Source organism: Ceratotherium simum, chromosome 16 (assembly GCF_057802395.1).
Source record: "Ceratotherium simum simum isolate JZ-2026a chromosome 16, ASM5780239v1, whole genome shotgun sequence".
NCBI classification, from domain to species: Eukaryota; Metazoa; Chordata; class Mammalia; order Perissodactyla; family Rhinocerotidae; genus Ceratotherium; species Ceratotherium simum.
The window spans coordinates 35,485,483-35,513,351 of NC_141915.1; the positions used below are offsets into that span (position 1 = coordinate 35,485,483).

The following is a 27,869-nucleotide window of genomic DNA, read 5'->3' on the forward strand; positions in this document are numbered from 1 at the left end:
AGTATAAAAGGGAAGTAAGTTATGGATAAATGAATGTCATGTTATTTGGATAGCCTAGGACAAATTTAAAGGATCATTTCTCTTCTAAGCAGATCCTAATTTACCACTTCCTTGGACTAAACCTTGAGATCCCTAAGGTGTCACAGTCCTTTTCCTATTTTAGGTTCAGCTCTCTCCTGCTTAGTTTATTTCATACTCCCAGATCCACAAATGAATTTGGGGAGGAGGGCTTTTCCAAACTGTTTATATTGTGAACTCTTTAATTACTAAGTAATTTTTTTAAAGGTAAAAATAACTAGATATTGGGGTTAGGGTGATAAGGAGGAAGAGGAAATAATTTCTCCCCTTGACTTTTGTTTGAGAGATAAATGACAAGTACAAGATCAACCTCAAATTATTTATTTCTGAAATAGCATCAGCAGCATATCATTTTTCTCGGCGTAGATGAGCTTGATATTCTCTAGGGCTTTCTGAGTCCACAGTCTTCATGGGTTTAAGTGCTGTTCATCAACACTATTCATCAGGAATCTGGACTATTTATATGAATTTTTAAATGTATTTTATATTTTAAACCTTTAAAGAGGGTGAATTCATGTATATGATAACATAAATATGAATTAACCAGACTGTTAAATTAACCAAAATAATACCTCTTTTATTTTTTTAATAGAGTAGACATCAAAGTATAGACCAAGAGAGTGGTACTGAGGGCAACTTCTAGTTGTATTCACTGTAGGCCTCTTTGGCTCCAGAAATATTACTGTCGGTTTTTCTGACTCAACTCCAAACAAGCTAATTTGCTTCACTTAGTAAAATTTTTTTTTTTTTTTTTTTTGCTGGGAAAGAGTCTCCCTGAGCTAACATCTGTTGCCAGTCTCCCCCCTGCCCCAACCCCTTTTTTTTCCCTCCCCAAAGCCCCAGTGCCTAGTTATATATTCTAGTTGGAAGTCCTTCTAGTTCTTCTACGTGAGCCATCACCACGGCATGGCTACTGACAGATGAGTGGTGTGCTTCCACACCTGGGAACCAAACCTGGGCTGCCAAAGCGGAGCGGAGCATGCTAAACTTTAACTGCTAGTCCCTCAGGGATGGCTCAATTGACTTAGTAAATTTTTTTCAGATACTTCTATATTAGGTGCCAGTCACCAGCTCAAGGAAAGAGTCAGCAATTTTGTCTTGTAACTTTTTTTTTTTTTGGTGAGGAAGATTCGCTCTGAGCTAACATCTGTTGCCAATCTTGCTCTTTTTAAAAAATTTTTTGCTTGACGAAGCTCAGCCTTGAGCTAACATCTGTGCCAGTGTTCCTTTATTTTGTATGTGGGACACCACCACAGCATGGCTTGATGAGTGGTGTAGGTCCACGCTTGGGATCTAAACCTGCGAACCTGGGCTGCCAAAGTGGAGCGCACTGGACTTAACCACTATGCCATGGGGCCGGCGCCTGTCTTTTAATTTTAAGAGAGGAGGAGGTGATAGAGAATTGAGCTATGTATTTCTTTGGTTTATCTTCCTTCCCATTGGAAATCAGCCTAGTATTTGAGTTGCACAGAAGAAAATAGTTGGCTTTACAGTTCAGCTAATTTTATTAGCATATGGTTAGTATTGCACTTCAGATGACAGATAGTCAAAGTTGTCTTAAACACAAGGCAATAATGAATGGATAGGTCCTAATTCATAAATGGTATGAATGATTTTCTTTTTCTCAAAACTTTCAAAGTAAAAGATAATTCATGTAGTTACACTAATTCAAATTTGTTTATAAGTTTTTTCCTTATTATAAAAGTAGCACATGCCTATTGTTAAAAAATTTGGAAAAAGAAAAGTATTATGAGCAGGAAAAAATTTTTACTTACTATCTCTAGTCACTTTATATACTTAAAAAATATTTTTTGAGCCCATACTTCACATATAGATTTAGGTTCTGATTTTTATAATTTTTTCTACTTAAATATATATATATATAAATGCTAATAAGGGCAAAGAAAAAGCAAAAATCACTCATTATCCAACTACCCAGTGGCAACCACTATTAAATTGTCATATATGTCCTAACAGAGCTTTTTCTAGCCATATTTTTTAATTGATCATATTGTACAGAACTGTTCTAATCTCCAGTCTCTTTCACAAATATTTTGAATATTTTCCATCTCAGTAAATATTCTTCTACAACACAGTTTTTAATTCCTGCATGTATTCTATATTATGGATATACTATAATTTGCTTAATTTCCTATTTTGGAATATTTAAGTTGTTTGCAGTTTTTTGCTGTTATAAAGGACATATGTATACATCTCTTTCTTTAAAAAATACATTTTTTTCAATTTAATATTTAAGCATTTTCCTATGTCATTGAAAATTCATTTTAAGTAAGTATTGTATGCTGACATGGATATACCATGTTATTTTTCTTTTGATAGATTCAGAATCTCAGAGTAGGTTTGTTTTTGGTAAATGGATCATTATCTGTCATGGATATACGTGTTTCTTAACATGATGATGAGCAATAAAATAATCAGTAGCTGACCAACTTTGTACAAGTCCAAGTACAATATAAATTGTCAGAAATTGAGAATAGCAAGGATTTACCAGGATAAAGGTCTTCAGCAAACACTTGTGTTTTATCCACGTGTTTGAGCTCAAGCCCACCAGTAGAGCTAAGATACTCAAGACTCTTAATGAGTGACTCCATGCTGGGCCACATTCTGTGACTTTATACATTTCTCATCATTGAAGGAAAAAAAAAACCCTGAAGCCTGGGATAAAGGTGAAGGGAGTTGGGGAGCTCTGTTGAAGGATAAAGAGTTCTCGATTTGCCATAGCAGATATAATTCCTTTTGCATAACCTATGTTCTCATCTGGTAAGTGATTTTATATTAGTTCAGCCACTCTTTGTAGTGGAATTTGTGCTACATCGAAATACATGATAGTAAATTAATATTAAGAGAAAATACTGGGGATGAAACGTTTTATTTAGTTAGTTATTTATGAGGAAGATCGGCCCTGAGCTGACATCTGCCAAGCCTCCTCTTTTTGCTGAGGAAGACTGGCCCTGGGCTAACATCCCTGCCCATCTTCCTCCACTTTATATGGGACGCCGCCACAGCATGGCTTGACAAGCAGTGCATCGGTGCGTGCCTGGGATCCGAACCTGCGAACCCTGGGCTGCCACAACGGAGTGTGCGCACTTAACCGCTTGAGCCACCGGGCCGGCCCCAATGAAACGTTTTAATGTTGTAAAACTAAGAGTTTTGGTGGTGAAATTTAGTTCTCCAGGTGTGGTTACTTTCATTGTAGGTCATGTTCATCATAGCATGTGTAGTTGACTGTGTGCCAGAAGATGCTTTCTTTACTTGGATAGAGTTTTAAATTTGAATTTGAACTCCCTCTTACTTCTCAGCACCTAAAATAACCTGAATCTCTCAGATAGTGTAATATAAAGCTATAGGGTGTGTATGTGATTTTAATTGGTATGGTGTTTGTTTGGTTTTTTTGTAAATGCTTGGATTCTGTTTCATTATTTTTATAGCTATAATGTATTTTTTTTGTGTGTGTGTGAGGAAGATTGGCTCTGAGCTAACATCTGCCAATCCTCCTCTTTTTTGCTGAGGAAGACTGGCCGTGGGCTAACATCCATGCCCATCTTCCTTCGCCCATCTTCCTCCACTTTACGTGGGACACCGCCACAGCATGGCTTGCCAAGCGGTGCATCGGTGCGCGCCTGGGATCCCAACTGGCGAACCCCGGGCCGCTGCAGTGGAGGGCGCCCACTCAACCGCTTGCGCCATTGGGCCAGCCCCTATAATGTATTTTTAACGATGTTCTTTAAAAGTTAAAAAAGATAAAATCTCAAAGAGGGAATAAAAATCACTAATAAGCATCCCCCACCATAGCACAACTTAATATGTTTATACGTATATTCTTTTTTTGTCTTAGGCCAAAAGCATGCATTTAAAGTTTTTCAAAGTTGTGCATAATGTATTATTATAAATTGTGATAATAGCTAACATTTTATTTATTTATTTATTTATTTATTTATTTATTTATTTATTTATTTATTTATTTATTTATTTTTTGTGAGGAGATCAACCCTGTGCTAACATCTGCCAATCCTCCTCTTTTTTTGCTGAGGAAGACTGGCCCTGGGCTAACATCCATGCCCACCTTCCTCCACTTTATATGGGACGCCGCCACAGTATGGCTTGCCAAGCAGTGCGTTGGTGCGCGCCCGGGATCCGAACTGGTGAACCCCAGGCCGCCGCAGCAGAGGGTGCGCACTTAACCGCTTGCGCCACCGGGCAGGCCCATAGCTAACATTTTAAACAATGTGTGTGAACATATTGCTAACATTCATTATAACTTATAGTAATCCTATGAATTAGGTACCATTATCTCTATTTGCAGGTGAGAAAACATACGTATAGAAAGAATACATAACTTACTCAAGGTCATACATTAGTGAATGGTAAATTCACTAAATTTACCCTAATCCTTATCATTATTATTATTATTGTTACTAGTAGTAAACTTTTTGTCATGTTCTCTATTTCTGAGACCTGGGTACTTTGCTTTAAAAGAACTCCCTCATATGGGTAGCGTTGGACAGTTGCTTTTAATTATTTTGGAGTCACAAACCCCTTTGAAAATCTGATAACAAAGTTGTAGATTCTTTTCCCAGAAAATGCATCGTACACAAATTTTTTCATAAAATTTCAGTCTGGGCGTGTACCTCTTAAAGCCTATCTGTAGCCCCTAGGATAGTAGTTATGTTAAATCACCTGGGTTGCTTGTTAAAATGCGTATTACCTGATCTCTAAACACTTAAATGATCTGGATGCAGGATGTTTTAAGAACACTGTTTACAAAACTCTATTCTGAGATTAAGAATCTTGGAATCACTGCTGTTTTAGAGTAGCTATTACACAGAACATGCTCTAAGGGTTTTTTTTTGTTTTTTTTTGGTGAGAAAGATTAGCCCTGAGCTAACATCTGTTGCCAATCCTCCTCTTTTTGCTGAGGAAGATTGGCCCTGGTTAACATCCATGCCCATCTTCCTCTACTTTGTATGTGGGACGCCTACCACAGCATGGCTTGATAAGCAGTGCATAGGTTCACGACCAGGATCTGAACCTGCGAACCCCAGGCCGCCGAAGCAGAGTGTGTGAACTTAACCATTATGCCACTGGGCCAGCCCCATATAAGGGTTTTGAAGCAGTGTTTATTTTCAAATGATTGTATAATACCACAACTGCCATTAAAAACTCTGGTGATATTAATTTATAATTTTATTGCTAATACTGCCAAACTACTTTTATCTTCAAATTTTCTATTTAGAAGAATCTCATGTATGTCTGGAAAATATGAGTTGCTTAAATGTTTCCCAATTATTTGAAAATAGTCTGCAGAGATTATTTATTGGTTTCCTTTGGTAATCAGTGACTATTACTGTTTTTTAATAGAATTTTCTCTCAGCAAGTTTATTTCTTAACCCACTTTTTAAATAGTTTAAAATAAATTACTCATTTAAAAATTTTTCTGTAATTATTTTTATCTGTAGGATGAACTTTCTGATGTTAGCCAAGGAGGATCTAAAGCTACCACTCCAGCATCAACAGCTGCTTCAGATGTGGCAACAATTCCTACTGATACTCCCTTAAATGAAGATAATGAAGGATTTGTGAAGGTTGCAGATACACCAAATAAGTCAGAGATAAGCAAGCATATTGAAGTACAGGTAGCCCAAGAAACTAGAAATGTATCAACAGGTAAGTGACCCTAATTCTTTACTTACTGACAAAGTATTCAATAAATCCGGATGATGTGGGTATGAGAAAATACGTCTTCAGGGTGAGAAGATTGAGTTGAGATTTACTTAATTGTAAATAAGCTTAAAATAGTTTTTGATTAAATAAAGTTTTGGAGAGAAAAATTGTGGGGGCTGGGGTATTGGAGAGCCTGAAAGGCATGATGACGGTCTTTTTCTGTCCCCTGCCTTAGATCATTAGTCTTTGTCTTTAATTTCTCTATATTCCACCCCTTAAATTAGAATGAAAACAGGGAGTTTTGGCCTGGGATACACTACACTGTGTCCCAAGAAACACAAATGAAAACTTTCTTTGGTTATTTATTAGTTTCCGATATTGACTGTTAATTGAATATATGACATATTATCTAACCCTGTGTTTCCTAGATTCCACTCTTTTAAATTTTTTTATGATCAAATGATGTATATACAACCATAGAAGCAACAGGATTTTCATATTAGGAGCAGTATGTGATATATGTATTATTTATGTCATCTTGTCCTTTCCTAAGGCTCTGCTGAAAATGAAGAGAAGTCAGAAGTTCAAGCAATCATTGAATCCACTCCTGAGTTGGACATGGACAAAGATCTCAGTGGATACAAAGGCTCGAGGTACTGTAAATGTCAAATTAAGACATCTTATCCTTCTTTTTCCCATCTCCCATAAGCACACTGTTGTTCTCTGTTCTATGACTAGACAAAATGCATTCAAATGTTTTGCTGAAGAAATGTTGATATTATATTCTAGTTTCTGTTTTTTAAACTGGGCATTGCATGTAGTTTAAATGTTGGATGAAATGTTACCTTTGCAGGATCAGGGATTAGGAGCATATGGAAGGATAGGGGAAAGATAGCCAAGGGGTATCCCATACTTTCTGGAACTTGAGGAAACATAGAAGCAGGAGTAGGGGAAGTAACAGTTTGAGCAAACTTTGTCCCTTCCCCAGATCAGAAGAGAATGTACTCCCTTCAAAACTGTAATGGTCTCATTTTTGGAAGAAATTAGTCTCACTTTGGTATCATTTTATATGGGGAGTAGAGAATGTTTAGTGGTAGGAAGAAAATGGTTATGTATCATCTTAATGAAGGCCATCTGAAATATATTAATGTTCAAGAATGTCACACAAGAGCTACTGCCTTTTTTAATTTCTTCCATTGATTTTTAAAATTAATTAATAATGACCATAAAAATACATGCCACTTATTGATCACTGCTAGACATTGTGCAGTGTGCAGTAGTGGTTAAAAGCATGAGCCTGTAGTAAGACAATGTGGGTTCAAATCCTGCCTTGGATTTGAATCTGAGGTAAGTTTCCTTATCCGTAAAAAGGAATTATGATAATACCTCAGATGATTGTGAGGAGTAAATGAATCAATATATGTTAAGTCATTGGCAAAGTGCCCAGTTCAATAAATGTTAGCTAATATTATCATCATCATTATTTTATGTAATTTTATCTTAATTGCAACATTGTGAGGTAGATGTCTTCATCCCTATTTTCCAGATGAGGAAGCTTAGAATTGTATAGTAACTTGTCCAAGATTACCAAGCTATCAAGAGGTAGAGCTGAGATTCAGTCTAGGACTCTCTGATTTCAAAGGCTATGTCCTGTTAAAATATTTTTTTTCTTTTATTGTTTATTTAAAAATTTAAAAATGCAGAGTATAAAAAGTGAAATTTTCTTCTCATCTATTCTCTCCTAAGCCTAGGAGATGCAGCCACTTTTTAACAGTTTTGTGCTTTTGTCATTCTCAACCTCTTTTTAAAAATCAAAAAAATATTTTTATTAGATGAATGCATGTATGCAGTATTAAGGTCTAATGGTAATACAAAATATGAAGGGCAGTAGTAGTCCCTTGCCCCTACTGACCCCTCATTTCCACTCCTGAGAGGCAATCTCTAGCACTTCTTAGTTCTCTTTTGTTATTTATCTTCAGGTATCTAAATCACATCCTTCTGCTGCTTTTCCTTGGTCCTTCTCTTTCTTAGCTGGGATTTCTTTTTTTTTTAATTTATGTTTTTATTGCAGTAACATTGGTTTATAACATTGTATAAATTTCAGATGTACATCATTATACTGCTATTTCTGCATAGATAAGCTTGGATTCTTTGAGAAAATTAAGGTTCTAATGCCCTAAGGCATCCCTTGTGTATAATGAATTAGCTACACTTCTGTGCATCTAGAATAGTACCAGCTATGTACTTTATTTGGGAGAATTGGGAAAATAATCACTCAAATCATTTTCTGTATTCTCTGCATCAAATGAGGAACCCTGGATTTAAAAAGGCTGCAAGCAAACATGAAATACAATAAGTTGAGTTTGGTTTTTCAAAAAAAAACAAGAAAGGCTGCAATATTAGCTGTTGACTTTATAGTGGAAGATGATGAATTTGTAGCTCCTTAAACCACCATCCTTCCTTTCATCTTCCCAATATAGTTGTATCTCAATTTTTGTTAAATTAACATTCATTGTTTATATTATTATGACTACATAAATACTAATCACAGCTTAGTCACAGAATATACTGTGATTACATTTCCTTTTACAACTTTGTTTTTCTGGAATTAGTAAAGCCTTGGGTTTTTTTGTTTATTTTTGTTTTGTTTGTTTTGCTTAGTTTTCTACATGCCTATCACTAATTCATTGACAGATACCCTGCAAATCATAAATGTAAACATTCTCAAAATGGCCAAACATAAAACCAGTTTCCTAGTGCTCTCTCTCATAGGGCCTTCTATTCCCTTTCTCCAGTCTAGACTGTTGTTGTGTTTGCTCTGGTCCTGGAATTTGCCCTTACTATCTTGCCAGGAATTCTCTTCACCTCTTTCTGTATCCTCTGTTTCCTGGATCCCATGTCATCTTGCTTCTTGATTTATGCCTTTGTTTTGACAGAACATATTCTCACTAGCTTTCTGGGCAAAGTCTTCATGGGAGTAAATTTTTTGATAACTTAAATGTGACAAATGTCATTTGAAAACATGATTGATAGTTTGGCTGGATACAGAATTCTAGGTTGGAAAACTTTCAGAAGTTTTCCTTTAGAACTGTGAAAACATTGCTTCATTGTCATGTTGAGTTTGGAGTGTTGCCATTTTGGTTCTTTTTTGTATATTCTCTCTAGAAGCTTTTAGGATCTTCACTTTATCCTTGTTTGTTTTTTTTTCCTTTTTTAAAATTCATGATGATGTGCTTGATGTATCTTTTATATCTTGTATGTTTTAAGTCCTTTCTTCTGGAAATTCATATCTCCTAGTTCTGAGAAATTTTCTCCTTATTTCTTCTTATTGTTGTCTCTTCCTCTCTCTTTCTGGACCACCTGTTAGGTGGATATTGAACATCTTGGACTGTCCCTCATAATTACTTTTTTCCCCTCTTTTCCATCTCTTCTATTTTTGTTCTAATTTCTGGATGATTTCCTCAACTTTATCTTTCAACACTCATTGATTTTTTTTTTTTTTTTTTTTTTTTTTGTCTTGGATGGCGACTTTTTATAACATCCCACTATTATTCTCTTATGGATGCAACATTTATTCTGGAAAAAATTAGGTGTTTTTTTTTTTTAAGTTTCTGCTGCTGCCTGCATTGTCTCCTTTTGCTCTGAGTGCCTCTGTCACAGGCCATTTGTTTTGGGCTTTTTATTTTATAATAGAGGCCTTCTTTAAACGTCTGGTACTGTGTGGCTGTTTTGCTCATACTTAAGTAATTGACTCTGATTCTCTGGTTTCCTGCCTGTAACATTTAAACTTGGCTTCTGTTGTTCAGGGTGCAATGCTGAGAGAAGGGAGGTCTCTCTGTTCTGGAGGATTGGATCTAGGTCTCATACTTTTGTGCTGTCTTTCATCCCATCCTTGTGTTTTATGTTCCCCCTTACATGCTTCTCTCCTCAGATTGCTGGCTCCTTCAGTTCCTGGGCCTTTCAGGGCTTCTGGCAGCACAGTGACTTCCTCCCTGAACCCTGATGGCTCAGGTTTCAGTTTTCTCTGGTCTGTTAAATCAGTTTTTGTTGTTTGCCCGTCTGTTTTCCATTTTACAGAATTTTGTTCACATTTCATCTGCTGTAGTTTCTTTTTCTATTCCCTATGTCCTTGTGAGTGTATACCTTTTTTAATTCCTTTACAGTCATTTTAGTTAGAGTTTCTGAATTATTGGGTGATAAATGACTATGTTCAGTCCACCATGTTTAACTGGAAATCCTGTGCAGACTTTTTTCTTTTAATATAACGTTAATGCACAAACATACACATTTCTCCATTCCCCTCCATACCCCTGCAAAAAAGGGCTTACATTATACATATGTTTTGCAACTTGCTTTTTAAAAAACACCTTTGTGTAATGGGTTTCTTTAGTTTATAAAGGTCTATTTTAATGTTTTTAACTATACAGTTAAAATTTTTAACTTTTATGTATATCTGTAATTTATTTCATCTGTGCCCTCTTAATGATCTATTAGGTCCTTTCAGCTTTTTGGTACTATTAAAAATGCTGCTCTGACCATCCTTTTAACGTACATTATTGCCTTCTTGTGATACGTGGGATACGTGATTGTGCCTTTTTGTGGGACATATTTTTGACATCGAATTCTTGGATCAGTGGGTATTTGCATTTTAAATTTTAATAGATACTGTCAAGTTGCCCTTAAATGAAAAAGAAAACAGCCATGTCAGTTTATACCCAACAACATATAACGCGGTAGTTAAGACTGTGGATTCTGAAGCCTAACTGCCTGGGTTTGGATTCTGCCTCTTTCCCTCATTTGCTGGATGATCTTGGCAACTTCCTTAACCTCTTTAGTTTCCTCTTCTGTAAAACTGGGATAATGGCAGCACCTCCTTTGTAGAGTAGATGTGAGGATTCAGTAAGATAATTCATGTAAAGCACTTAGACCCCTGCCTGATAGAATGCAGAGTGGTGCTCTCTGTTACTGCCATTTATTGTTTGTGTTTGCTGGGATCTCACCACAGAAAGTCTATATTTTCTTCACCAGTTGTCTCTGTGGAGTTTCATGGGAATTTCTTAGGAGACTTTTGAGAACTCTTAAAATTATGTTTTGTATTAAATGTAAATTACATGTAAAAAATTCCTACGTAACTTTAGCCTGTTGTATTCAATTTACACTGTTAAGAAAGCCTTTGTAATATTTGTTGATTTGGTTCTGTTGTTTTTGTTGCATAGCACTCCCACCAAAGGCATAGAGAACAAAGCTTTTGATCGCAATACAGAATCTCTCTTTGAAGAACTGTCTTCAGCTGGCTCAGGCCTAATTGGAGATGTGGATGAAGGAGCAGATTTACTAGGTATGATAGCTTATCTGAAGAAGTATCATACTGTTTTAAAAATAGATTTTTTAAGTGATTTAATTGAAATTCCTTTAAAATGTCCCTAACTACCCAGTGGTACAGAGTTATTGCACTTTAGGTAATTAACAGGAATGTATTCTTTGAAATCATGAAAGTTTTAAATGAAAGCATCTTTGCATGCCTAAAATTGAATTGCGTTTAAATCTGTATTTTGAATTCATATAACACAATTTATTGAACTCCTGGTATATATTCCGAGAACAGTATTACACATAAGGAACACAGTGATATATATATATATATATATATGGGGAGGTGGGTGTGTGTGTATGTGTATGGGTAGATGTGTAGATGTATAGATTGATGGGTAGTTAGTTCCTGGCTTAGATTTCTTTAAATTCTGTTGACTTTAATTAAATAAGAAATTACAACACTTGATTTTGCTGAGATTTCACAGAGTATACTGTTTTAGCTCTATGGGAAGTGTAATCATTTTAGAGTTTGTGTTGTTGAAGAACGCTTGGTTTGAAAAGAATACTGTATTTGGCTCTTCCACTATTTATCTGGTGACCTTTGCTTAACCTCTCTGGGCCTTAGTTTCTTTGTGTATGAAATGAAAGAGCTGGACTCTAGTTCAGGGATTGGGCAAACTGCGACTCATGGGCCAAGTCCAGCTCACCTCCTGTGTGTGTTAATAAAGTTTTATTGGAACACAGCCACACTCATTTGTTTACTTATTGTCTATAGTTGCTTTTGCACCGCAACAGCAGAGATAAGTCTGCAACAGGGATCATATGGCTTACAGAGCCTAAAATATTCACCATCTGGCCCTTTATGGAAAAAGTTTGCTGACTCCTGCTCTAGGTGATCTCTAAAGTTCCTTTCAATAATAATTACATGATTCTGACTCATGTCACTTAGCTTTGATGTATTTTCTTATAACTTAAGACTTTATAGAAATTGGAAACCTTATGGTATTAAAAACCAAAGCTTTCGGAATAGATATGTCTCCAAAAAATTTTTGTGTATTTATCATACTGACTACACTGTTCTCAAAAGGTGCTGTTTGTCAATTCTTGTGAATATAGAGTGGTATTGCTTGGATTAATTTATGTTAAGTTTATTGATTATCAGTTATATCCTTGACAGTTTAAAGTATTTTTTGAAGGAAACACAAATTCTGTCTAAACAGAGCTCACAGTATATCTAGTAAAAGAGATTGAAAATATGTAAATAAGTGTTCTGAGTTAGACAAAGAGTCCCACCATTAAAGTATAAGTAAAACATTGAAAGCAATTCAGTGAGCTTGCATTTCTCAAGGAGGGCTAAAAGATCAGTTCTTAAGAAACACTCCGTTTTTACATTTAAGATTACACTTTAGGGCCGGCCCCGTGGCTTGGTGGTTAAGTGAGCGCGCTCCACTGCTGGCGACCGGGGTTCGGATCCCGGGCTCGCACCGACGCGCTGCTTCTCCGGCCATGCTGAGGCCGCGTCCCACATACAGCAACTAGAAGGACGTGCAGCTATGACACACAACTATCTACTGGAGCGTTGGGGGGAAAAAATAAATAAAAATAAAATCTTTAAAAAAAAAAAAAAAAAGATTACACTTTAACTTTAGTTAACATTAAATTATGCATGAAAAGTTCCTGATCAAGATTTGATTGGTTTAAGAAACTGAATTCCTGGCAAAATTGAGGGGCAGATGCAAAAATATTAGAAAGAAGAATTTTAAAATGTTTAAAATTATATTCAAATTTATATACAGTAACATTCACTCTTTTTGTTGAATTTTTTGTGTTTTGACAAATGTCTAGAGTTGTGTAACCACCACCAGAGTCAATATATATCATCCAAAAAAATTTCTTCATGCTGCCCTTTTGTATTTAGCCAGAATGAGGTACTTTTTAATGTAATTTGTACACTCTGCTGCCTCATAATCCAATATTGAATAATATGATTTTGAGGTTAGTGGCCTCAAACTTCCTTTTTTATAAAGAGTTAAGAAGCCACATAGTATTTAGAAATAATTGTGGTCTTCTAAATCAAATATTTTCTAAAAGCTTCCATTCTTTAAGTCAGAAAATTAAGGGTAATATATAGGGTAAAAGCAAATTCCTGATATTCTGGTTTCCTTTCCACTTTGAAAAGAAGAAATAGACTGTAAACTACTTTTTTCCCCTTTTGCAGATATCAATATATTTGCCTCTAGAAGGTTCCAGATTAGAAGATTTTAATATATTATCTTACGTGTACTGACTTATGCCTATGTAAATAGTTTTTGGTCAAAGATGGTAAATGAAATTTCCAAGGCACATATTTGTTCCGTGGCTTCTCTTCAGTACAATTTAGTGATAGCAATTGAGGTGTAATACTAAATGGAATATAGTTAAACTAACAAAATTGTTTCCCAAAGTTCTTTAATTGACCTTGGGTTGAAAAATAAGTACATAGATTTCTATAACTCATTATTCATTTTTCTAATTACTATGTTATTATAAAACTCTTGTTCGAAGATATAAATTTTTGCAGTTATTATACGTGTACTCAGTACTTAGATTACTTTTTTCTGATTTTAATGATTTGAAAGAGATAACCCCCCACATTTTATTCTTTATCTTGATTGGAGTTTCATCCCTTGACTTTCTTATTTTCATTGATCCTTTTCTCCATTCACTTCAGTCACTTCCCACGGCCACATTCTAGAACTTGGAAATCACACATTCACCCTACTATTGGGATTTTCTTTCTCTTGATTATCTTCTATATTTTCAACTTCACTATCTTTACTAACTTCTTCCTGCTATCATTTAAACACGTTCAGATCTTTTCCATTTAAAAATAAAATACTGCCCTCCTCTGACTCTATCTTCAGTACCTCTACACTCTACCACTCCCTCTCCTCCCATTTCTAGTCACGCTTTTATGCAGCAATATTGGTGAGGTGTATGTTATGTGCCTAGCACTGTTCTAGATGCCTGTGGTACATTAGTGAACAAAACAGACTTCTTGAAAGTATGGCTACTTTAACTGGCCGGGTTTTCCCAGTCCCACTTGCACCTCATCGGACTGCAGTCTGGCATTCTGCCCCATACTCACCTTGCCTGAACAACCTTCTTTTTTGCTCTATTCAGCGGTTCCTTCTCAGTTATTTCACATGACTTGTCAAATAGCATTTGTCCTTAAAACTATGTTTGCTGGGTTTCTGTGATATCAGACTTTCCTGCATTCTTTCCTGCCTCTGACTACTCCTTTTCAGTCTCTTTGCAGGATCCTCTTCCTCTGCCCATCTTTCAGATATCAGTGTTCCTGTCCCAGGCCACTTCTTTGTTTGGGAAGTCTCATTTGTTCTTGTTGTTTCTTTGCTTTCATGGCTAATTGCTCCAAAGTCTTTATCTCCATCCAAGATTTTTTTGTAGAGCCCAGACTATTACTTCCAAACAGCCCACTAGATAGCTCTAAGATGAGCTGTAGGGCTTTATACTTGCTATGCCTAAAGCTCGGTTCATCATCTTTATTGTCCTCTCTCCCAAGGCTGTTCTTATACCAACATGTACTAACTCAGTAAATGAATGACCTCGCCATCCACTCAATTCTCCCTCCTAGATCTCTTTCCCTCCCCTCATAACCAATCATGAAGACTCTACTCCCTTTCTTAAAAAAAAAAACAAACTATATGTCTATCTCTATATGTATCTCCTTCTTGCCTCTGCTTAAGTGGTACATCCTTGTCTAGGAATTCTGCCTTGATTCCTGGGTTAAAGCTTAAGTCGTCCCTGAAATATATTTTCTCATGGCATTGCATTTTATTATGCACCCTTTGTACTTTACTGTAATTTTTTATGTACCTGGATAGACTATAAGCTCAACGTGGCCAAGACAAACTATGTCTTTCACTCACTGTTGAGTCTGTAGCACACAGCACAGCAACTAAACAAATGGGTTGCTGAATAGTTCTGACAGTTTTGTTTCACCTCTAAATCTGTGATTCTTTACCTTTTGGGGTTAAAACTCCTTTACAGGAGAATTTGTAAGACGGCAGTGCACTTTTGGAAAAATGCACGTACAGAGATAGGTAAAATTGTGCATACTTTCTAAAGGAATTAACAGATAATTCAGAATCCCATCTATGAACTTGGCTTGAGAATCAATGCTAAAACTCCAAATGAGACATCTATTGTTTTAAAAACTGTCAGGCAGTTTTTTGCTTGTTTTAATAGGTAAAGTTTCCGAATATGTTAGACCTAAATTTAATGCTCGGTTGAAGTCTTGAATAAAAATGGGGCCACTTCAAGTTATGTTTTTCTTATAGTTATGAGTTCATTTTTATTGATACATTTCATAGTGAAAATTTTGGACAATCCTACTGATTATATATTAAATTTATACACTGAATTTTAAGAGAACTCTTCATTGGGAATGTCTAAACTTTAGAAACTACTTTATATGATATGATTCCCATATAGTACATATTTCAAAATTTTTTCCTATTTATAATATTTACACTTTTTTGTGTTTAGTTAGTTGTTTTTCTACATCTTTTCAATTTTATTGTCTCCTCTCTCTCGTTTTGAAATAAATAAGCATAGATCTGTCTTTTTGAAAACAGTCTAATTGAGATTCTCATTCACTTTTCTCTTGGGCTGCTTACCCAGGGGAATATTCTGGTGTGTATGCTTTTAAATACTTTAATATTACTGCTTTTTAAGCTAAGTTTTCTTGGCGGCTGTTCTCATTTAATGCTTACTCATCATTCTTTTCTGTTGAACTGTTTTTTTTTGCCCTGTGTATATTTTCAGCTTTTATGCTTGTCTCGCTGTGTGCTTGAGAGTTTATAGCATAGTCATTATGTAAGCTTTTTTCAACCAATTTAAACCCTATTTCTTCTGACTCTATAGCTTTATTGAAAAGTTAACATTAATGTTTAAAGCAAATATTTCAACATATCTTGCCAAAATTCATTTTGGAATTGGAAGTTGGAAACTCTTTTAGTTTATCTTTATTTTCAGTTTTTAGAGAATACATAGATAGCTGATTAAATAAGCAACTATTTCTGATATTTAATTCTTCATGGTAGAAGCACCCTGATCTTTGAGAATATTTGAGATAATTAAAATACAGATAAAATATGAGTCCATATGTGAGCATTGAAATTTTTGCATTCCTAGGTTGGTTTTGTTTTAAATTATCTTTAAGTCTTTTGAAATATACCTTTTTTTTAAAATAAAGGGATATGTTAACTCCTTTACCTTATGTAGTTTTCTTTAGAAATATTTCCTTCCTGTTTAGCTGGGTTATGAATATTACTTCTTCCATTGTATGTGATTTTCCAATATTAGCTTAAGATAAGTGAGTTGTGGGTTTTTTGTTTTGTTTTGCTTCACTTTTTTTGTTTTTGTAACTTTTTGAGATATATTTCTTAGTGTGTTGTTTCATTTCTTCCGTTTCTTGTGAGTAGCAAATTAAATAGCATTCTTCTCCCTAAAGGTCACTGCGTTGGATCTTGCATTGAATCCTCTACCTGGCTCCTTAACAGTGCTCATTAAATTATTAAACACAATTCTATAAAGTGACAGCTGAACATTGTCATTTCAGAGGTGGCACTTTGAAGGAAACTTAATATTATTGATCTGGGGTTTTCAGTCTAATTATATTCAATTTTATTGTGCAAAAGAGTTGGTAAAGCATTTTTTAGGTATAACATAACAGAGAGCATCCTTATGAATGAAGGAAATCATCTTAATTTCTGTCTTTTGCACATCTTTATGCATTAAATCATAGCATTGTGATTCCAGATGTTTTTCATATCATGCATAAAACTTTACAGATTAATGATCTATTTTCATGCTGTTTCTTACGTAAAACGTTTCTTGTTCTTTGTTTTTGCTTTACATGGAATGCATGGGCTTTAAGACCATAATTTCTTTGGTAAGGTTTCATCTGCATTGGGGTTCCGTCTTTCTTTGGTCTTGTTTCTGCCTGTTCTCTATTAATAAGACCTAATTTTTAGGCAAAGCCTACAGTACCAACTGTGATTTGGAAAAGGTTTCTGATCCATATCAATGCTATTCCTTTTTTTTCCCCTAAATACTGCTACTTTTTAAGAATATTTGGCAGAAAAGTCTTGATCCTTTTGAAATATTATCTATGAGAAACAAAATATAGACTAACAGTTATAAAGAACTGGCTAACAAAATCTTTAGCTTTGTTTTGTGATGGATAATTATTTATAATTTTATAATCCACCCAAGTAGATATAGCAAAATGAGATTCCTACAGGACAGATAAAATTTATAAAATAAAATTTGCAACTACAGCTTATTATAAGTTTATATAATTTTTGATAAATTTATTTTCAAAGTTTTTATCCTTTTTCTTTTCATAGGAATGGGTCGTGAAGTTGAGAATCTTATATTAGAAAATACACAACTGTTGGAAACCAAGTAAGTATATAGAAAATTTTAATAAGGAACAAAAGATACTGAATTTTCATCTCATCCAAGTCAATGACACTTCCTCATTTTAACACAGCACTAATACTGTCTTACTACCCCCTCTCATTCCCCTTCTCTGCGTGTGGCCTTGTGCATGCACACAGACACAAGCAAATAGGTAATGGGATTAATTTCACTGATGGATATGTTTCATGGCTGTGTTTTTTGCAGAAACAGATTTTCATCTCCTTTCCACTCTTCAAGTCTCCATGCCTTTCTCTTAATCTTCTGGATGTGTCCTGTGTGTTTTTTGCTCCCTCCCCTGAGATGTCTATTTTCTTACATCTTCTCTTGGGGTCTTTTATTTCTACATAAATGTTTTGATCTATACTCAGGCCGCCTCTTCATAGCTCTGCTCTATAATTGAGGGTTCTCAGGTACAATTTGTGGGGTCTTAGGCCCTCGAACACATTAGGGTATTGTTTAGTGGGGCAGGTCCTGAGTCGTGTGGAAAAGCAGATCGGGCGCCTTTGTTAATTTGCTATGTCAGAGCAACTTTGGAACATCTGTGTATATCTAAAACAATATTCAGCTATAATCAGGTCCTATGCCCACTATACCCAAAAGGAAAACTAAATCTTAGATTTTTTTTTTCAGTTTAGATTTTTTTCCTCATGAATTATTAAAGGTAAATTCAAGGATTAATTTTACTTAATTGGTTAGGTAATATCTTTTTAGAAGTTACTAACAATAGTACCCTTATGGATGCTGTTTTTTAAAAGTTTAATCTTACTTAATTCTCACATTTTTATTAGTTCGTGGTCTGCCTTGCTTTATCTGTTTGTTCTTCATTTGATAAGTGGGAAGAGTAAAAACTTAGGCTGTTGCTCTGTATTTTTTTTTTACCTTTATTTACAAACAATATCAAGTAGAATACACCTTTCAAGTATTCAGTTATTATTCAGCTTTATGATTATGTAGTGACTTTAGTCTACAAGAGAATAAGCTGAAAGATGGAAAGAATATTTGTAATGATGCACTTGAAATATGTGTTTCTTAGAAATGCTTTGAATGTAGTGAAGAATGATTTGATAGCAAAAGTAGATGAACTGACCTGTGAGAAAGACGTGCTGCAAGGGGAACTGGAGGCCGTGAAACAAGCCAAGCTGAAGCTGGAAGAGAAGAACAAAGAATTAGAGGAAGAGCTTAGGAAGTAAGTTTTCACTATGTTGTTCTAAACCAAACTCTCTTTGCCAGGGTGCCACAGAGGGGTTTAAGGGTGCACTGGAGACCCATGCCTTCCTCCCTCTCAAGCCGGGAAGGGCCAAGTGCTGTCTGGGATAGGCTGAAGTGCCCAGCTGATTGCCTGTGCTGTGAGCAGGTCCCTCCACTTACTGAATATTACCATTTTTGTGTGTCATGATGTGAAAAAAATTAGAAGAACTGTTCAAATATTGCTACTAAGCAAATTAGAAACATTCATTATTTTCCTTCACCCAGCTTCCTTCACCCAGCTTTCTTAAAAAATACCTATTTTTTTCCTGAGAACAGTGCTATGAGAACATTCTGCTAAAAGAAGGCAGCTAAATGCTCTGTTTGGAAAAAGAAAAATAATCATTTAATGGTGGTTAAAATTTTTGACCTACTCTTGCATTCTTTGAAAAGATGAACTCAACTCAAATAACATGTTTTGTTTTTTTCCCTACTAGAGCTCGCGCAGAAGCTGAAGATGCAAGGCAAAAAGCAAAAGATGATGATGACGTAGGTTTATAATTTTGGAATTTTTTTCTTACCTTCCCACATTTTGGTATTTTGGGGAAATATTGCCAATTAAGCTTTGAATATAGTATTATAAAGATAAAAAAGGAAGTCAAAAGACATGTTATGGTCATGATAGGGTAGCTCCTGCTTCCCCATGATATCCAGATGCTGAGCTTTCTAGCTACATGTGGCATGCTCATTTTCCTCTGTGGCTCTGTGCTCTGACCTGGTTTGCATGTTCAAGCTCAAGGACCAACTGGGGCATTTTGGAGTTTTTTGTTGTTGTTTGCTTTGTTTCAGATTTTGACTTAGGAATATGAAAGCTTTAATAAAAATTGTTTAATAGTATTAAACATAAAAAGATGAAGTCTAGGGGCCGGCCCCGTGGCTTAGCGGTTAAGTGTGTGCGCTCTGCTGCTGGCAACCCGGGTTCGGATCCCGGGCGTGCACCGACGCACCACTTCTCCGGCCATGCTGAGGCCGCGTCTCACATACAGCAACTAGAAAGATGTGCAGCTATGACATACAACTATCTACTGGGGCTTTGGGGGAAAAGCATAAATAAATAAAATTATTAAAAAAAAAAAAGATGAAGTCTAGAACTTTAATACTAGGCAATTAGCCCATATTGTTGTCAAAATATATAAATACAAAAGAATAAATATGAGCTTCTTGCCAATATTATTAGTGTACTATTTATTCTGTTGGTAGCTAGGTTATCATTCCTATAACAGGTTTTTGCTGGTTGAATGTCAGACTTCCGAGATATGGTGTCCTGTACAGAATGATTATTTGGTGCCCCTTCAATCTCTTGTTTGTGTATTTTTATAATATTTGATACATATAAAAACCATGTAACATATGTAAGCTGTGAATAATAACATTATGATTATAATAAATTAAAATTGTGAACCTACCACCCAGCCTATGAAACCTATATATACCCTGGTCTCTCCAGGGTATATACCTAGTAGTGGGATTGCTGTGTTGCAAATTCTTTTGTATTTAATCATTCGTTGTTTGACTTTTATTCAAAGGAGAGGCCAATCTCTGGGCCAGGAGGACAAAGGAGGAGACTGCTGAGGGCTAAGCCCAGTACTGCTCTTTCTTACTGTCCCAAGCCTTTCAGCTTTGATCCAAAATGTGCTACTCTAGTCAGCAAAATAAAAGCCCTACAGTTAAACCAACCTTCCTCCCAGGGCCGGCCCCGTGGCTTAGCGGTTAAGTGCGCGCGCTCCGCTGCTGGTGGCCCGGGTTGGGATCCCGGGCGCGCACCGACGCACCGCTTCTCCGGCCATGCTGAGGCCGTGTCCCACATACAGCAACTAGAAGGATGTGCAGCTGTGACATACAACTATCTACTGGGGCTTTGGGGGGGAAAAATAAATAAATAAAATCTTTAAAAAAAAAAAAACCAACCTTCCTCCCAGAAGAACCTTTAGAAATCAGTAGTAGAAGCAAGTTGACTTGAGCATGGCCTTTTTGGTCTTACCATACTCACATCCATTATTCTCCCTAAGAAGAATTCTGGTTAATACAGTTGTCTCCCTCTTGTTGTATTTCTGTTGGTGTTTTAGTGACTCTTAGAGTCGGGTACCTTGGTAGTAACTAGCCAATAAGTTTCTGCTTTACACTGGCCTTGGGTGTGTATATGGATTGGTAGTTTGATAAATGAACCCCTTTTGGAACTAACTTGTAACTAATTTCTGAATAACTAGCATTCATTATAGAACATGAATTTAAAATAATGTTAGAGCAACATTTCCAGGTGAGCATATTAAATCTATATAGATAACAGTTAACTTTCTACATTTTAGTTCAAAATCTGCACTATTCTTTGCATTTCCTTTATAGTGTGTTCAAATGTCTATGTTTATACTCAGAAATTAAATTGTCTACCTCTTTTCAGTCGTAAGTAATTATTTAAATCTCTTTATTGATTTTATTTTTGTAAAGCCATTTTTCTTTAAGTGATTCATTAGTTTATAAATTAAGAAATGTTTAAAAGCTTAAAGATTTTGCTTAAGTCTGAGATAACACCAGAACAGATGTAGGCTTCCAGAGTGATCTGTAGTCTTTTTTTCATTATAGAGTGATATTCCCACAGCACAGAGGAAGCGGTTTACTAGAGTAGAAATGGCCCGAGTTCTGATGGAGAGAAACCAGTATAAAGAGAGATTGATGGAGCTCCAGGAAGCTGTTCGATGGACAGAGATGATTCGGTTCGTATGAGAAGTTCCTCTGGAGTTTTTCTACTATTGTTTCCTAGGTTTGAACATTCCTTCATTCAGAGCTAGAGCCCCTGCTCTATTTAATAGGAGAGACTTTCTAAAGTAACACTCGGAATTGGTAACAGAATGTGATCAAAGTGGGTGCCTTTTGGGCCATTAAGGGCTCTTAAAGAATGTTCCCGGGACCTCTAAAAGGCAGTTGTCACTACTTAGGAGTAATGGTCATTTTTCAAAAAATATGGAAATTGACACTACTTTTGCAGTAATGTTAGGAAAAGATATAAATTTCATACGTCACATAGGAAACTAAATCATTTTTACTTAGTATCTTCCTGTAAAGTACTCTTGCCTGATTTTCCCCCTTTCTGATTAATCATGCAAAATGCAACTTCTATGGATGTCTTTGTCTGTTGGATCTTAAATCTCACCTAATGCTGCCATCTAACGGTCATATTCTCAGTAACAGTATTCCTTACTTTAATTTAGAAAGAGCTTATGAAAAGTATGTAAATTACTTGCCCCTTAATTTGCCCAGATTTTTGAGTATGGATTGTCACATAGATTTACCAATAATGGTGCACAACTGACACATTGTTTTAAAGTTTATGAACATATTTTCCAACCTCCAACTTTTACTTCCTTATGATTATATCATTTATGTAACAGTTTATGTATCCTTTACCAATGTCATACTAAAACAAAGTATTTTGTATAGCACGTTTACAGTTTGCAAAAATTGTAATTGCTTACTCCTGCTAAGAAGGAAGGAGATCAGTACTCTAATCTTTATTTATTGGACAGAGAAACTAATGTACTAAGAAGTGTGTTCTTACCTCCAGCATTTAATGAATATTAAATAAATAATGAATAAATATTTTAAAAACTGAAGCATGTAGGCAAGCTCCACTTTTCATTACTATTTTTAATTCTAGCAGCCAAGCAGTAGTCAGCAAGTAAAAAGAAATGGTAATTTACTTTTAACTTTTTCCAGTGAATTACAAAATGTTTTTAAGTTAGTCCTTAAAAAAAAAAAAGTGGAAAGGGGGCTCTGATAGCAATGACAGGATCCTTACCACCTTATTAAATCAGCTTGGAATGCCTTATTTTCTGAAATTTTGTTGAATTACCTATCAATCCAATTCATCCCTTTCTCTGATCATCTTTTCAGTGATGGAAAAGTTTTAGTCCTGTGAAAAATGACCCATCAGAACTGTCAGGTTACAAGCTATTTTGTGAGAGCTGGGAGTTAAGACAGTAGAGACCTTTATGTAAAGACAGAGATTTACAAGGCAATATTTTGCTAAAAGAGAGAGTTGGAGGATATCTCTTCAATAAAAATTTCTAAATATTAACATTCAGGCACGTTGACTGCCCAGCACAGATAACAATCTTGTCTCTATCAGTAGCCTAAGCTCTTTGAGAGAGGGATGATACTTTATTTATGTTTGTTGTGTTAGCCTTAGCAGACTGACTGACACATGATCAGTCAAAGTTACTATTTACTGAATTTAGTTATTGACTCTCCTCTGTGTATCCTGTGAACTTCTTGGGTCCCTTGTTCTTCAGATAGAAAGCTAAACACCTCAGTGATAACACATTTTTTTCTTTCTTTTTTCTCTTTTTTCAATGTAGAGCATCAAGAGAAAACCCAGCCATGCAGGAAAAAAAAAGGTCAAGTATTTGGCAGTTGTAAGTATCTAAAAACACATAACGACATTAGACAGCACTTTGAGACAAGAAGATTACAGTCAAAATTTATTTTTAAGAATGATTTTGTGTCTTGTTTCTTTCTTAAATTTGGGGTATATAGCTAAACTGAACTTGTTCTTTTTGATACGTAGTGTGCCAGCTCGGTAAGGCTGTTCTTGAGGACAAAAAATAATGCTATCGTAAGCTGCATCATGTTGGTTATGCGTTTGGTGGAATCCTCTGCTAAATTAAATAAAATAATGGAGAATTATTCATAGAGTTGATAATTACCTGGATTCTCATTAAATAAGTTCCTGATTCACTGGTTGTGTGATTGTAAGGAACTTTACAAAGTGAAGATTAGAAATGTAATATTTGTGGGGTTTGAGTAGCATGTGTATATGTTTTGGACTTGAATTATATTTGTGCCAGAAGTACTGTGCATTTACTGTGCTTAAAACTTACCCCATTTTGGTGAATCTGCTACTTAATAGAAGAATTGATTTTTTTTTTCTTTTTTTTGAGTGGATGTGAAAGTAGTTATTTAAATTGAACTTAATAAGAGAGTATATAAGATGTGTATTAAAATGGTAATATATGTTCTAGTACTTTATTATGACTATTTCAGAACTGGCATACTAAACTTCTGTTCAAACCGTGCAGCCGTAACCTTGCTGTTTAACAACCACTCTTACATTGCACCAAGTTGGAGCTAGCTAACGGAACCATCTTATTTTATTTCTTCGTTGTGAAAAGTTCCCTGTACTTAAGAGCTTCTTCTTTTCATTATGGGAATTGCTAATTAAAGAACAGGGATCTGCCATTCTAAGCAATAGTTTCTGTTTCTTGAATGTCTGAGTTTGGCTGTGAGTTATTGCTAAGGCTGCAGTGTGTGACTACAAAAAAATCTTTTTGTAGTTTCTAACTCATTGCCTTGTAAAAGCACTCTGGAATTTGTGGAAAATTATGGATTTTTCTTCACAGTGCATGTAATACATACACACACACACACACACACACACGTACACTTTTTTTCTTTTTAGTTTCAGCCGACTTTTCAGCTCCTCAAGTAATACTACTAAGAAGCCTGAACCACCTGTTAATCTGAAGTACAATGCACCCACCTCTCACGTTACTCCTTCAGTCAAGAAAAGAAGCAGCACCTTATCTCAGCTCCCTGGGGATAAGTCCAAAGCCTTTGATTTCCTGAGTGAAGAGTAAGTACTTTTGAGACTAGTGGTTATGCCCTAAATAAGTTAACAGTCCAGAATATTCTTGCCCTTTGTCAGATCAGCTATAAGGGTTCAGATAAATCTATATAAAGAAACTATTTCTATAAGTTAGCTCCTTTAAGTAAGTTACTCATAGTCAACACCTTTTATGAAAATTGCATTTCACAGTTTTCATAAAGGATTTTTTGTTAATGTCTTATTTTTGCTGGTACGACAACGTTGATTGATATTAATAGAAATGTTAAAGGCCTATATTAGCCTTTATCCTAAATGTTTGAACATTTTGTTTGGTGTCAGAAGGGCTTGGTTTTCCATCCTGACCCTGCTGCTCGTTAGGTACGTGAACTTGGGCAAGTTAACCTCTCAGAGCCCCAGTTTCTCTGCGTGTAAAATGAGTATGATAACCTATCTCAGAGGTGTTAGGTTTAAATTATATAGTGTCTGTGAAGTATCTGACGCAAAGGTAATTTTTTGTTGTTATTTTTGCTATTTTAGCGGGAGAGGGGAGATAAGCTGTTGTTATATTCACTTAATTAAAAAAGGAAATTTCTTTTCCCTTTAGAACTGAAGCTAGTTTAGCCTCACGAAGAGAACAAAAGAGAGAACAGTATCGTCAGGTAAAGGCACATGTTCAGAAGGAAGATGGTAGAGTACAGGCTTTTGGCTGGAGTCTGCCTCAAAAGTACAAACAGGTAACATGTGACCATGGGAAGAGTTTCTGGGGGAAAATGCAGAGAGAGAGGGATGTGCCTGGGCATGAAGGGATGGAAACACCCCCCCCAAACCTGCTCAGTTCAAGCTGCATGGGGTTGGCACACATTTAGAGAAGTGTTGAGGGCAGTGGTTTTCAGGCTGTTTTAGAAAACAGCCCTAGCGCTCAAAAGAAGTGCCTCTGAGTCTGTGAGGAAGGACAGGGGTCAACAGGAGGTAGCTGAGTACATGGAACTTGAGGTATCCTGCTCTGTTTTAATATTTCAAGATTTGAATTTTTTACAAAACAGCATCTATTGTTTAAAAGTTTTAAGAAGACATTGTCATGGAGCCTTTCAAACTGTTGACTTAAAACTCAATTCAGGTCTTCAGGAACTTTTCCCGTCTACTTCATATAACAACCCATAAAAGACTCAACACATGAATGCACACACACACACACACACACACACACACACACGTGAATTAGTGTATCTCTTCTGAGCTCCCATAGCATCTTGTTTATTTTCTCTAGTTGCCACTTGATTTTCTGCTTATTTTTCAAATAAGAATGACAAAATTAACTTGAACTTGATTTCAAAGAGTAAATATGTTACAGCAGTGCTTGCTCATGTCTCAATGGTTCTGTCAGTTCACTTTTGATGAAAGTTACCAATGTGTTTTTCTCTTCCCTCCCCAATTATTAGGTAACCAATGGTCAGGGGGAAAATAAGATGAAAAATTTACCTGTGCCTGTCTATCTCAGACCTCTAGATGAAAAAGATACATCAATGAAGGTAAATTAATTTTGAAGTTGAAGGAAATACTTCTTAAACTCTGGGTGGATTTTTTTCCTAAAACCAAAAAAAGTTTAAGTTCTACTTCTGTGGGTGAGGTTATTGCTCATTTTGTAGTTTTAGACTGGAATACTTTGAATATTAAAGACTGTATTTATAATCATTAGATTTTTTTAAGAAATGTAAAAAGTTCTAAACATTTTTAGAGAGAAAATTACCTAATACCTTTTTTCTTTCTTTTTTTTAACCCAAAAAGCTGTGGTGTGCTGTTGGAGTCAATTTATCAGGTGGGAAGACCAGAGATGGTGGTTCTGTTGTTGGAGCAAGTGTATTTTACAAGGATGTTGCTGGTTTGGATACAGAAGGCAGTAAACAGCGAAGTGCATCTCAGAGTAGTTTAGACAAGTTAGATCAGGAACTTAAGGTGAGTGTGTGCACTGACATTTTACCTTCTGGGTCTGAGATTATTAATTTAGCTCTTTGATCCAAGACTTAGTTCTGGATCCAACTTCTACTTGGGATTACTATGCCCTTGCTTACTCCTCACCCTCTCTCTCTTTTTTAAATCAGTTTTGCTGAGGTATATATTACATACAGTAAAGTATACACTTGAAATGGGTACAGTTCAAAGAGTTTTGACAAATGTGTACACCTAGGTAACAACCATCACGATCAAGATATAAAACATTTTTATTACTAATCTGCTTTAACTGCTAGTTTTTAGCCTACTAATTAATATTGAAAGGTGGTGTATTTTCAGCTTTTCAAATAATCTGGAAATAAACCTGAAATATTATTGCCCTTTACTGTAATAGCACAGCCTTATGAATATTTTCAAATACATATCATTTTAAGCATTCATTTTTCTTACTTTGCCTATGCAGGAACAGCAGAAGGAACTGAAAAATCAGGAAGAATTATCCAGTCTAGTCTGGATCTGTACCAGCACTCATTCAGCTACAAAAGTTATCATTATTGATGCTGTTCAACCAGGCAACATCCTAGACAGTTTCACTGTTTGCAACTCCCATGTTCTGTGTATAGCAAGTGTCCCAGGTAAGAGTGAGTCACGCCTGTCTCTTCCCACGGTCCACCCCTCCTTCCTGGCAGGAACTGATTTGGTTACTGGAGACACAGTTATGCACCACTCTTGTGGAGTTTATGTTCTAGTTGGGGAAGACCAAAAGCAGTGGAAATAAATGACTAAATAAGATATTTTTGGATGCTGTGAAGAAAATAAAACAATGGTAATATGAGAAGATGACTGGGAGGCAGAGGGCAAGGAGCTGTTTAGATTGATTAGTAAGGGAAGGCCTTCCAAAGTTCTGGATTAAATATTATATGATGTTAAAACATTAGTTTAAAAATTAAAGAGGTTCGTGATGTATGTACACAATGGAATATTATTAAGCCATAAAAAGGCGTGAAATTCTGATATATACTACAGCATGGATTAACCTTGGAAACATGCTAAGGAAAATAACCAGCCACAAAAGGACAAATATTGTATGATTCCGCTTATATGCGCTATCTAGACAAGGCAAATTCATAAAGACAGAAGTGGATTAGAGACTACCAGGACCCCGGGGCCTTGGGGAACAGGGAATTATTGTTTAATGGGTACAGATTTTCTATATAGGGTGATGGAAAAGTTTTAGACATAGATAGTTGTGATGGCTGCACAACATTGTGAATGTAATACCAGTGAGTTGTACAATTAAAAATGGTTAAAATGGCAAATTTTATGTTATATATATATGTATATTTTACTACAATAAAATTTTTAGTGTGATTTGAATAAAAACAGCTTTCTAAATAAAGAAAACTGAAGAGATTTTATCTTTATATTGTAAATGCTTCGTTATTGTTTGTTTGTTTGTTTTGTGAGGAAGATTAGCCCCCAGCTAACATCTATTGCCAATCCTTCTCTTTTT

The 27,869-nt window shown here is 35.6% G+C and overlaps 1 protein-coding gene across 7 annotated transcripts in view; it reads left to right on the forward strand.

The window, feature by feature from the left end:
- The window catches only part of SPAG9 (sperm associated antigen 9), a 133,902-nt gene that overhangs the window by 81,429 nt on the left and 24,604 nt on the right, over positions 1-27,869 (forward strand). For all 7 annotated transcript variants that reach the window (XM_004434727.3, XM_004434729.3, XM_087440976.1 and 4 more), the window contains 13 exons: positions 5,556-5,763; positions 6,314-6,413; positions 10,977-11,098; positions 17,487-17,544; positions 18,596-18,748; positions 19,245-19,296; positions 21,388-21,518; positions 23,160-23,216; positions 24,260-24,433; positions 25,011-25,140; positions 25,846-25,935; positions 26,192-26,359; positions 26,820-26,991. In XM_004434727.3, the coding sequence (XP_004434784.1) occupies positions 5,556-5,763; positions 6,314-6,413; positions 10,977-11,098; positions 17,487-17,544; positions 18,596-18,748; positions 19,245-19,296; positions 21,388-21,518; positions 23,160-23,216; positions 24,260-24,433; positions 25,011-25,140; positions 25,846-25,935; positions 26,192-26,359; positions 26,820-26,991 (1,615 nt within the window). The remainder of the gene's footprint in view (positions 1-5,555; positions 5,764-6,313; positions 6,414-10,976; positions 11,099-17,486; positions 17,545-18,595; positions 18,749-19,244; positions 19,297-21,387; positions 21,519-23,159; positions 23,217-24,259; positions 24,434-25,010; positions 25,141-25,845; positions 25,936-26,191; positions 26,360-26,819; positions 26,992-27,869) is intronic.